Below are 13,155 nucleotides of genomic sequence, written 5' to 3' on the forward strand. Positions count from 1 at the left end.
GTGTGGCCAATGCCGACATGGCTGGGTCTGGATTATGACTTAGGGATTTGTGGAAAAGAAAAGCGAGTTTATGCAAAGCCAGAGAATGTTGTGATCAGAACATGTCACTCAGACGTAGTCACTCTGTGACCAGACATTTGCGCTGTGTATGAACCGGTGCCACAATCGCACACAGGCAGCAGGGATTTTTAATAGAGTATTTTGTGTTTTCCATCTTCGAAGAGTTTTACAAGCAGTCATCCCATGGAGGAAAGCATAATTTCAATTGTACAGATGGGGGAACAAACAGAGATTTGCCCAGTGTCATAGAAGCAGTTCATGTCAGCAGCTGGGATTTAATAGCAGCAGCTAGTCCTATCCTGTCTACAGGGTTTTGACACTGGCTTCAAGAGGAAGAGGAGAAGGCCGACTATCCCATATAAGATAGGTATCATTCTTTTCTGATATGAAAACAAATGTGAACCAAGGACAGGTTCTGATTCAGGAAGTTCTTCAGCTTGTGCTTAAATCTGTCCCTTTTCACCTGCTTCAGGCCTTTTCTGAATCAAGGTGCAAGGTGTAGTGCATTGTGTATCTTTCATAATTAATCTCTGCTGTAAAAATCTCAAAGGCTGCATCCAGACAAGCGTGGCTGTGTGGTATGTGGTGCTACAAACATGTCTGTGGTGCCACATACTGCACACTCAGCTGTTCTCTGAGGTGCAAGGTAGCACTACATTAAAAAAAAAAGCGGAGTGGTGCACGCAGAGGCAGCATGTGCTGCTCAAAACTGAAGCCTGGCCAACTATAGCCATGCTCTAGCTATTGGCCAGGCTCTGGGAGGCAGGATCATTGCTGCTGACGCACCAGGAGGCCTCCAGGACCCCAGGTAAGGCTGTTGGACCAGCCCAGTGTGGCAAGGTATGCCACTACTTCTTGTCCCCAGCAAAACAAATGTCCACACTTGTGTGGATGCAGCCAAAGGGTGCAACTCCATGTGAACTTTACCGTGGAGTAGACTATTAGCTCTGCAGTAAAGCGTCACAGTCTACATGTGCACTGGTATTAGGGCGCAGTAGATTAATTAACTCTGCCATAAGAAACTATGGTTGGGGACAGTACTATTTTATGGTAGAGTGCTTATGTGCAATCAAATGCACATGTAGACTGTGACAGGAATTGGCTGGGGCAGAAGGTGCTAAATTATGGGGGCCTGCCTGCTGGATAGCCCTGCACTGTAGCACCTTTGTGCCCCAGTCAGCCCTTCCACCACTCAGTGCCACCACCTGAAGCCCAGGGCTCACACCTGGGCCCCCTGCCAACCTGGAGCTGCTCTGCCCTGGCTCAACAAGCTGCAGTCCCAGGCACACATGTAAAGGGGAGCAGCTAACTCTGGTGCAAATTGTGCCAGAGTTTATTTCTGCAAACTAATAGCACATGTAGCTGCACCCAAAAGGACTTGTATCAGTATCTTCAGAGTTTCTATTTGGTTCATTATTACATATTATTATGTACAAATGCAGCACCTGCTGAGACAACGTAGAGAGCTTGGATGAAGCTTGTTTGAGTTCACAACTGTTTAGTTTTTTCCAGGAACCTGTCCCTTCATTAATTAGATATTAGATACCATAATACAGAGCCTATATATCCTTGCTCCTGGCAAGGTTAACTCATTCTGCTAAATCCATGGGCAGTATCTCTTCACATGTTAGCAACAGTTTGCAACCCAGTGGGTCCCAATTCTCCTTTCAAAAGTCCCTGGCCTTAAAAAAATTTCATGGGTGTAACAGAGAAGAATACTGTTCATTTAATGCAATAAAGATATAACTATTGTATCACTAAGCTAATATTGTACTAATTGTTTTGCTCTTTAAAGAATGCAAATCACCAGTGGGGAAAAAGAAAATTGGTTTGGTTGACTTTTTAAACATACATACAAAGTGTATATTGTACATAGTCACAGTTGTTTCCCAGGAAAATAATTGCTGTGTTCAGACCCATTTTTCCATAAGAATTAGTGAAACAAAAAGTTAAAAGTGAAATCAACAGCTGAGACACGCAAAGAAAAACAAGGTAACATTCTCATAAGGGGACAAATTATGCTTTTCTTTTTTATTTTATGAATACATATACAAGATATGCATAATCTTCCATTAGTCAGGCTTAAAAGTAACAGATTTTGTTTTTAAAATAGCTTGAAGAAAACTGACAGAGTTGGTGCAACATATTTAAAATATACAGTTGATTATTTTGCTCAAATTATTGCTGAAATGCAAACACTGTGCTGTGTGTGTATATGTGTGTGGTCAAAGCCTCACCCAGGATATTTCTCTAAATGAATAAAAAATGCTTTGGCATATCCAGAGGCTCCTCCACTCATGCTTTCTTGACATTTCTGAAGTAGACAGAACACAAGCAGAGATTATAACATATATCAGTTTCACTCCTTGGCAGCAATGTTTTCAAATGTGAAGGGAGTTGGGGGGAAAGGAAAAGAGGAGTGATTCTGTTGAGAACATATGTTTACCTCCATATTAAGATGATTATATTAGCAGGATGAAACGGGATGCAAACAGCTTCAAATAGAAGCAATTGTGAGATACATACATATATACGTATGTATGTATGTATGTATGCATGTAATGAGAAAATGCTTGTTTTATATGAGAGGAAGATTTGTCAAGATAACATATAATGAATCATTCTAAGACTAGCTTCCAGCAAAACATTTTGCTTTATTGGATCTAATTTCTAGCTACACATTAAGCTGACATCTGTCAAACTTTTTATTTTTTATATGGCAGTCTATATGAATTTTTTCATGCAACTTCTACAATTCTAATACAGGGTGAATAACTTGGATTAAACAGGTGGGGAATAACAGATTACTATTAGGATGAATAACAGCATAATATGTACATAGCGCCATATTATATTCTGATGTCTTCACAGTAATGTGCAAATGTGACAAATATGGCTTTTATTTTGTGTAAGAAAAGAAAGTAAGACATAATTGTACAGAATATTTTAATATGTTTAGGAGTTTTTCACTTCCTGTGAAACATGTTCAATTCTCATTACCTTGAGGCTAAATAGTTGCCACCTCAGTATGGAGGTGTAGTTTAGGCATATTTCCAGAAGGGGGCATTGATTCCTAAGGCACAATATTAATGTTAAACAGTTTTAAATTAAACCATGCTTTTTTTTTGGGTTATATGAAATAATAGGATGTTGTTAGTTATATAATAAGCTGTTGATTTTACAAAATACAATGTTAAAGGCTACACTACATGCCTATCTGTGCTCTGTGAATGTTAGCTAATCAGAAAACATACTATACAGCGCTGCTTATGAAACTTTTGTTTTTTTTGGTAATTTTTTTTTGTACATGTAGCAGAGAGTTATAAGGCTTCTGCGGAATAAACTTATAACTGAACAAATATTTTACACTCTTTCGTACTAGTATTTACAATTACATTAGTTCATATTTTTCCATTTGGTAAATAATATGTATTTTGTATGCATCTTTTTTGACTATCTAAAGTGCTTGCTTAACTGCATGAGGAAAGACAATGTATACCTGTCATAGGTGCAACAGACCCTCAACTGAAGTAGCTGAAACATTTGTTTTGGATCTGAAATGTGTTCTCAGTAATGGAAATTATTGCTAAATTCAGTGCCCTCAGCAGGCAATCATCTATATTATTTGTCATATATAAATATATGCATATATACTAGTATGTATGTACATGCATACACATACATCTATCATGTAATAGATAGATTTCGTTTTTTGTCCATCAACCTTATTACTTTGTGCTACTCAACTTACTTGTGCTATGACTGAAGCCTGATTAAAATCAAAATCTTAACATGCTACTACTAACAATCCTATGATTCATTAGCACATAATATAGACAGTATGAAAAAAGAAAGAGCTGAGATGACAAATTGGGAGGCTCTTGAAATGCACTGAGAATAAGGCAACAGGCTGTATATTACAGCAGAGAAAAAGCTGAAGAAATTCTGGAATTCACAAAGGTATTTTACTCTCAGTAGGGGTGTCTTTCCCCTCCAATAGGCAGTCCTTTGATTTTTAAAACATCCATTTCCAGAATTGCAAGCTTTATAGGTTGTGCACCCACCAATACCTTTTATGGTAGCAAACTCAAAGCCTATTAAAAATGCCCTGATGCCACAATCTGGTAAAATAAGGCACTTCCAGGGTTGTATTCCAGTGGTGCCAAAAGGATCGGTTCTGGGTTTCCTAGCTTTATCCCAGAAAAATGAGCCATCTTAACAGTTAATTCCCTCCCTTTTTTTTTCCTCTTGAGATGATTTTCTTTAAAGAAGATATTTCATCAGCTGAGGTCGAAGAGCTACTTCTTTGTAAGCAAGAGGTAAATCTTCAGTTCCTAACATTCAGTAAGGTGGAAGATCAGAGTGGTACCAGGTAATATCTTCAGTTTTTTTAGTAACTGTGCTGTAGCTGATATATCAGCTGAGCTAAAAGTGTGTGGATTGCAAACTAGTCCAATATTGCAAGCTATGAATGGACATTGGTGCTGGAAAGGTCATTCCTTATAATTTCATTTACTGCAAAGAAAGAACACAAGAAAAAAAAGAATTATTAAAATTAAACTTGGGTATGATTACTGTTTCTTATGTCAAATAGATTAAAAGAAGCCTGTATCAGTTCCTTTACAGTTCTGCTATAATTTTCAACATTAAGCATAACACCCATCATTAGAGAGCTGAAACAGGCTGACCAAAGTGCAAGAGAGCAGGATTAACATAAGTTATTAACATGCTAAACACTGTATGAAACCAGACATCACAAGAACAGCAGCATCTTGGGTCTTTTATTGCGTCAAACAAATTTAACACTTTGAATGAGTTACAAATAAAACATTCATCTGCTCCGGAACTGGCTCTGATGCTCAAAGTATTGAATGACCATAAGTTTTAGAATAAATTATCTATTCCACAAAGATAGCCAGAAGGATTATATGTTAGTATTCTTGACACAACAATGCCATGGCACAAAGCTGCCAGTTACAGAACTGAGCACTTGAAGCTGTGATGCCTCTGTAGAATAAGACTGTACATGCTAATTTTCCACTGTGGGATGATTAAAAAATGAAAGGAAATGGGTGTGTTTGTCCATTACTTGCTGTGGGTAAATGAATAAATACACTTTCCTTTCATGTTGATCAACACTCATGAACGTGTGACCTCTGCTCCTATCGATGAAGACAGAGGGGTGGGGAGGATCGAGTTAAGTTTTAGGCCAGAAGTTGCAGAAAAGAATAAACAAGGCTCATTATCTAACCATCAGCCAGTCAGACTGCATCTCCAAAGTATTGTTTTCTTTACTCATGACTCTTCTTTTATTCTTTCCTCCCCTGTAGCTCATCAGGCCATATTGTTTCCCACACTCAAATTATGTCCATTTATCAGCTTGTGATTTTTGGCAGATGGACAGGAAATGACTGAACCTAGCAAAGGCCATCTACAGTGAACTGCACAACATCCCTTTTATTTCCACCCCACCTCCCTGCAGCCACTGCCACCACCTGATTTACATCCAGATAGACTGAATGCCATCAGTAAGGCTGTCACTGCTTCTGAGTTTTCCTAACTTTACTGGGAGGGGAAACACAAGCCCACGTCATGGAACTACCAGGAGTTTTCCTTTGCTCATGGGCTGCTGTTCACTACCATCCAGATAACTCCATGTGTTTGTTGGAAAGAGCCCAGCATGTCTAAAATCAACTTCCTGAAGCAATTAGTTGTCGAACATGTTTTTTCTTCAGACCTATTGCACAATTTGTAACGACAGTGCAAGAATCAGTCAGGATTAGGGCCACGGAAGCTGATCAGTGGTTTGTTTGGTGCTGACTTACATACATGCCCTACAATAGCATTGGAACATCAGTTGTATTTGTGATTACCTATTTGTTTCAGAAAACTAAAAGCAGAACGGAAATGACACGTAAAGACAAAATACTTCTTTCTCTTGATAGTACCATGGAATTGATATTTTATATTAGAAAACAATGGAAATACATTCAGATGGCAACTCCAGTACTGGTGAGAAGAAATTAGCTTGCACATCCCCTAGTAAAATAATAATGCAACAATGTTTACAGGTTCTCGAGTCAAGACAGTTTTCTGAACCGAACCTCAATCTTGAATGCAAATACTGCACTCTTTTGTTGTGGGAAGACTTCTTCCTGACATTTCTGTCAAGATAAACCTCATAAAGCAGCATTAGGTACACTACAAAATATGTGGCAGCATCCCCATGTAAATGTGGTAATGAAAACAATCCCCTGAGGGCTAGAGATCAAGTTTCACCTTTGTGTACTTTCCCTGTAGGTTTCTTCTGTGCTGAATAATGCTAAGCCACTATTCAAACTGCTTCTTAATTTTTATACATACAGGGTGCATCTGCATGAGATGCTTACTGTGCGGCAGCCTAATAACACCGTGCGGTAGTGTGCCGGTCAAAAACTGTCCTAATAAGCTACTGCACTGTGTTATTAGGCTACTGTGCAGTGGCCATCACAAAAAACCCGTCCGCCCACACTAATGTGCAGTAACTAGTTACTGTGCATTTAGTTAGTACTTCATTAAGGAAGTACTAAACAAAATGTGTAGTACCCACTGCACAATAATGAATGTGAAGATGTGCCCACAATGGAGCTTCAGGATGAATTCTCACTAAGTTTCTGTGAGGTAGGTTAAGCAACGAAAGTGGCATTTCTGACGTGGCAAAAGCCAGGACTAGGACCCTTAACTCTTAGGGCAAAGGCAAGTCATATCATGGAGTTTGTCATATCAAGAAAAGTGTAGACACAGCTCCAAATGAAAGCTCTAAATGCAGTAAAAACTGACTATGGGAAAAATTTGAAAATAACCAAAACTACCTAGGAATCTAAGTTCCATTTTCAAAAGTGATTTAGACACCGAGTTGTCCTTTGATTTTTTGGGTTCACTGACTTTCAGTAGGAACAGCTTCCTGAGAGCCCAAGTACAGTAATTTTATAAAAACAGGAGTGAGCTCTGAAGTCACCTAAGTACCTTTGAAAATATTATTTACCTCTACAGCAAACTTTTCCTCAGCATGATCCCATGTTCTTAGCATAGCCCCTCATTCCCAACCCACTGTCTCCCACCCCCATGACCCACCCGCTGTTGTTGTGACCCCATACGGGATTGTGACTTACAGTTTGGGAACTGCTGCCCTGGAGGGTAAGTGATTTTTTCAAAGTCACCCACCAAGCCCCTTCCATCTGGGAGCTCAACTCTCCTGAGTCACAGCCACAGTCTGAAACAAACTCCCCCCAGAGGTGGTGCAAGCACTTACTTTGGACTCTTTCAAAAAACAGGTGGATGTATTTCTTGCTGGGGTCACTTGACCCCAGCTGACTTCCTGCCTATGGGGGCGGGGCTGGACTTGATGATCTCACGAGGTCCCTTCCAGCCCCTAATGTCTATGAAATGTCTATCTTTTTCTAATATTTTACCTAAACTCAACAATGAGACATAATATTATCAGGACCACATCTGAGAGCTATCAAAGTCATTGGCAGCTGTATTATTGATTTCAGGGAAGATTCTGTGCAACTCTCTCATTGTAGCTGAGCTTCCACTATCTTTATGAGTGACAGTCCAACACAGCTTCCTCATATACAAAGACATCTACTTAATAACATCCCCTTCACCATATCAACACAGAACCAAAAGATAGCTGAATCTTGCAATAGTGTATCCATTGCCACTGGAAAACAACCTGATCTCACAAACAAATGGGACTGAGGCAGGTAAAGGGGCCAAGACAGTAGCTGGTGGCAAGATTTTACATCACTCTCATCTAGTATTACCTCCTTTTAATGAGGCTCTTTATTTCACCACTTTTAAATAGCAAATAAATTAAAAGTGTGGGCTCTTTCTAGGTCATGTGAAATGATGCTGACAAAGAGTACAAGAGGAAGGCAAGATGTGAAGGAATCCCTGTCTTGCTTAGCAGTCAGTATTGTAATTTAGTAAGTCTAGTAATTTAGATACAGCTGAAAAACCCATCTGTTTGAACAGATGAAAGGGGGGGAAAAGAGCAGAAGTATGCTAAGAGTGGGCTTTCCCTTGCTGCCCACTAATGCACCTGAGCCTCTGAGGGAATGCCCTTCAGTGGGTGGGAGTGACAGAAATCATTCAACATGCTTGTGTAGTCTAGGACCCAAGTGATACCCTTTTGCTTGCTTGCTGTGATTGACTAGTAAATCTATTCACTTCCTCCATCAATGTGTTTCTAGCACCTAACTTAAATTCAGTGAACAGATATGGCCAAAAGAAATTGAGGGGGAAAAAAAGCAAAAAAGCCCAAAGCTTTTTGTTAAATTTCAGTTATATCTGTTTTTTGATTTAAAAAAAGGGTTGAAAAAAACCCCTTCTGAAATGAAATGAAAATTTCCACAGAGGTCAAATGAAATGTTTAATTTAACCCTAAAATATTTCTTTTTGGTTCAAACATATTGAATTCAATTTCAAACTTTTTTTTCAATATTTCATTTTGGCAGGAATATTGGGGCTTGATCTTTATGCTGCTGAACCAAAAATTCAGTTACTGGCAGAGCCCTAATCCTAGTTACAAACAGAACTTCTCCCAAATTAACCTTAACTATTTAAACACTGATGGAATGATTCCTCTAGTTGGACCAAAAATTCATCCTATATTCAATGATTCACCCTGTTGCTCTCATGAATAGGCAGGTTTTGGACTACATATCTGTCACTTCAATATGATGGCCCACTATATAAGGATCAGCTTATATATCTATGTAGCACAAGCAAACTTTTGGTTTACTTTGACTTCAATTTTTTTATTATCCTTGGGTCTGCAGGTTAAAATGATGCAGGGCACCCGGCTGTTCCTAATTCTAAGAGTAGTAATATTTTGTGTACACATACTTTCCAACTAAAAGTTTCAAGGCTTTACATACATTAATTAAAATTACACAATCTTAGTATTCTTGTGAAAAGTGTATTAAACCTAATTTATAAATGTGGAAGCTAAGACTCTTAAAATTAGCTCATTTGCTTAAAGTCTCAAAGTAATACCGTGGCAAATCTGGAATAGAATTAGAGTGTTCATATTAAGTGCCCAGATTAGAACAACACTTCCTGCACAAAACACATCCCTTTCTATCTGATATCAAAAAGCTGAGTGTGATAAATTTACAACACATTTGTCATCAGATTTTAGTTTGTTTTTCTGGCTTTTTGGGGGGAGCAGCATTGTTACTTCTGTAGCTAACACCTACAGTTCCCCACAATGCCTTCCCTCAATTAACATTTTCCATCTTCACGTACAGCTTTTCCACTGACATCAAGTCAAAAAAATAATAGTGCTGAGAAATGCAGGTAACACGTGACCTTTGTACCTGTTAGAAGCCTAAAAGAGGAACTTTTCCTTTGCTAAACATCAGATGCCACAGCAGCAGGATGTGGTGAGCTGTTATACCACAATATAGTTTAATAAGGAGTTTTTTCTTTTTATATTTAACTTTGCTTGAAAATGCCCTTGCAATGGAAACTTTTGTTTTACTAAATAGCAAAATCAATATCTTACTGATGCAACAGTTTGAGTTCCTGCTTTAAACAGGGCAACCGGATATATTTAAAGAAAGAGGGACTCCTTATATGGATATGAACTTTATAGGAAATGGAATCACTTTCAAATGCTGAAGCTTTAATATGGATTCAGAGCAAGCCTACATAAAACAGTAGACTTATTTTCTGCAAACTTCTGTATTCCTTTTATTTGGCTACTGTTTTGAATACAGATAACTTTGTGGTGTTTCTGTTTTCATAAAATATCTGCTCTTCCAAAAATAAACTCTGCTTTTCCTAGTATATTCAACATGGGTTCTGATTCACCACTGCATGGTATAATTCCATTCAAATCAAAGGAGTCACAGAAGTGTAAAACAGGAATAATGCAAATATGAAACAGGCCCATAAACTACTGTGGTAAGTTCTTCAGTACACAAAGAATGCTGGATCCCCTGTGGTTTTATGATGTTCATTTGTGACTATGCAATAAGGGCCAAATGTTCTGAAAGAGACTCAAAAGTGGTAGATAAATTTAGAGCCCCCGGTGCTGAAAAAAATATAGTTGCAGAGACTTCAGAAGGTAGGATGACAGTGCCTTTATATCACTCCCAGTATTATCTTTATTAAAAATAAAAGCCCCCTAACCTCCACCTTTTGTTCCATGTATGTGTCAAGGTTCCTATGGGGGGACATTTCTACTACCGTGAAGTCAGTCTGCTTAGTTGTGACTAAATGTTCCTACCTTCTCCCTGCATCCTGTCCCAGAAAAAACAGAGTAGAGGCTGCAAGGGAGCCACATTTTACACTGGTGTAGGGGCCCTGGAGTGTCCCTTCTGATTTTGGTCCTGCCTGTGCCACAGAACCATACCATTACTGTTCTATTCAGGCTCTTCTATGGTTCTCAACAGAGCCATCTACATGTATGCTTTACTGTGGAGTTGGCTAATTAGCTCTGCACAGTAAATTAATTAAATCTATTATAATATAGTACTGTTGGGAACAGTACTGTCTTGCAGTGGAGTCATTTACTGTACAGAAACTCACATGTGGACAGTGACCAGGACTGCAGTTGTTAGAGCCAGGGCAGAGCAGCCCCAGGCTGGCAGTAGGCTCAGGGGGTCAGCCACGTGGCTCTACAGTTTCAGCACTCTTGTGCCCCAGCCAGCCCCAATGCTGCCCAACACCAGCACATGGTACCTGGGGGAGTCCTGGGTGCATGTGAAGATGCTGAGCCCTGGAGCAGATGACTCCAGTGCGAAAGCACCCAAGCTTATTGAGCCGCATTAATTGCTTTGGCAGATTCACCCAGCTGGGTTCAGAAATTTTGCCCATGTTGAATAAGAAGTAGAAGTTAAAACTTTCAAAATAGCATATGAGCTGCAGCATTGCTTTTTCTCATATATATTAAAATTATCATGAGTACTTGATTAGGATTTAAGGAAGAGATAATTGACACTAACACATCTCTCCTAGACTTATCAGTTTGTTCTGCATCTTTTCCTGATTATGTTTCCATAATATTTAAGCTGGCAAGCTCTTCATACAGCACCATGGGCTTCATCCAAAGCCCCAATGAAGTCAATGAGAGACTTTCTATTGAATTCAGTGTATTTTAGAGTTGGTCTGGAGAGTTTTGTATCATCAGCGTGAATAATCCAGGCTGACCTATAAAAATACAAACTCCAAGCAATGATGGTGTCATTTTGCTGTAGGCAAGCAGGCATTTTTCAGTGAATCCACCTGGACAAGTATGCTACATAAATAAACAATTTTGACTCAAAGGCTTGCCAGGATATGGAACAGTGCAAGTCACCTGTTTCCCACAAAGCCATCTCTGCCCTCTCCAGCAACTACTTCCAGCTCATGTTTATAGTGCTGTACAAAAGTCACAAAAAAGTTGCAAGGTAATTATAAGAGGAAGTCTGATGCAGGCTTGGAGAGGAAATGCTTGAGAGCTTATACTGATCAGGAGGGTTTTACTATGGTCTATTTAATTCTTTTAAAAAGAAGCATGATAAGCTCAAAGCACAGTGGCAAAGAAAGTTCTTCAGAAAAGTGCACATATCGTGAGTCACTAAAACTTGGTGCATTCACTTTAAAAAAAATAGAGATGGCAAGCAGTACCATCTTCTTCAAATCCTTATGGAGAAGAATGGTTAAGCAGCTTGTTTAAGGAAATCTATTGTATCAATCTTTTGTTAATAAAAGTTAACTCACCTATATATGTGTAGTGCTACATGCTGTACCTTTTATGTAACTATGAACAATATGGAATATCTCTTTTAAGTTGGAACACAACAACAGTAGACCGTACAACTCCTAAACATTCTTTTACTGGAACCAAAAGCAACCATCCACCTTCTCCTAAACATGCCTCATGAAAAAAAAATCACTAACTGTATTTTCAAACAATGGATCTTGTATATATGTTGTATATGGTTATCTTGCTGGGATCCTTTGACTCTAGCTGACTTCCTGCCCTTTGGGCAGAGGGCTAGACTCGATGATCTCCCGAGGTCCCTTCCAGCCCTAATGTCTATGAAATATAACCCATGAAACCTATATTATGTATGTACCAAATTATGTGTAGATTTTCTTGTGCATTGACCTCAGTGCTGAATCAAGTTCTATCCCACTTTTAGGCACATAGATAGATGTATGTGCCTAAGCGTGATAATATTCTGCCTTGCTCTAGTCCTGAAAAACAGCTAATGCAAAAGGTGAGTGGGTCCTCCTTCCCATAACTGCTTTTTTTTGTGTCTCAGTCTTAGGCATAAGATGATGGTGTGTTACAAAAAGAGATGCATTCATGGATTTCCAGGACTGGAGCAGAGTAGAATAAAATCTTGTGTATGTACTTAAATCCACGTGGACACAACAGAATCTAGCAGTCATTTCTCACTGACTTTGACAGATGAATGGCTGTGAGCACTTTGGAGCAGGGATCTTGTTTTATTCTGTTTTGTATAGCATGGAGCATTCTGCCAGCACTCATGCAAACGTGCAGTTACATGTAAAGAGAAACAGAACAATGAAGACAAGGAGTTTGATCTTTTGGTAATGCCTCATAGGTTATGGCATTTGCTTTGTTGTCTATAATTGCTGCCATTGGATTTTTCCACTGGTGACATCAGATTGAGATCTGTCATACTTGGATACTGTTATGACCTCTTATTTCAGATGAAATGCCATATTTCATGTCATTAATAAGGAGTCTACAGTCATAAATTGACTGGTAGGATGTGGAAGCACAAAAAAGAATAATGCCACCTCCTGATCACTACATGCATATGTTATTTTTAGAAAAAAACAGTGAAATATAAACACACAGATAAACAGTCAATAGATAAAGCTTCTACTCTAAACCCCTAACAGTAAAGTCCTCTTAGGGGGTATAGCACTTCTCTCTCTGACTCCTTAATAAAATCTTCTCTTACATGTGAATGCCAGAAATTTCTATACGGTGGTATTACGTAACAATGACTGAAAAACAATACCATTCAAACTTCTGTTTTCAAAGCAGGAGCTATACCATGAAAAAAATCAGAAACTAGTGAT

General features: G+C 38.9%; 1 protein-coding gene across 2 annotated transcripts in view; it reads right to left on the reverse strand.

Annotated features, from left to right (window-relative positions):
* Positions 1 to 2,064: 2,064 nt before the first annotated feature.
* Positions 2,065 to 13,155, reverse strand: part of NFATC1 (nuclear factor of activated T-cells 1) — a 149,381-nt gene continuing 138,290 nt past the window's right edge. For both annotated transcript variants that reach the window (XM_019544718.1, XM_019544727.1), the window contains exon 10: positions 2,065 to 4,575. In XM_019544718.1, the coding sequence (XP_019400263.1) occupies positions 4,526 to 4,575 (50 nt within the window). In that variant the 3' untranslated portion in view covers positions 2,065 to 4,525. The remainder of the gene's footprint in view (positions 4,576 to 13,155) is intronic.

This window comes from Crocodylus porosus, unplaced genomic scaffold, assembly GCF_001723895.1.
Source record: "Crocodylus porosus isolate Cpor-Errol unplaced genomic scaffold, CroPor_comp1, whole genome shotgun sequence".
Taxonomy (NCBI): domain Eukaryota; kingdom Metazoa; phylum Chordata; order Crocodylia; family Crocodylidae; genus Crocodylus; species Crocodylus porosus.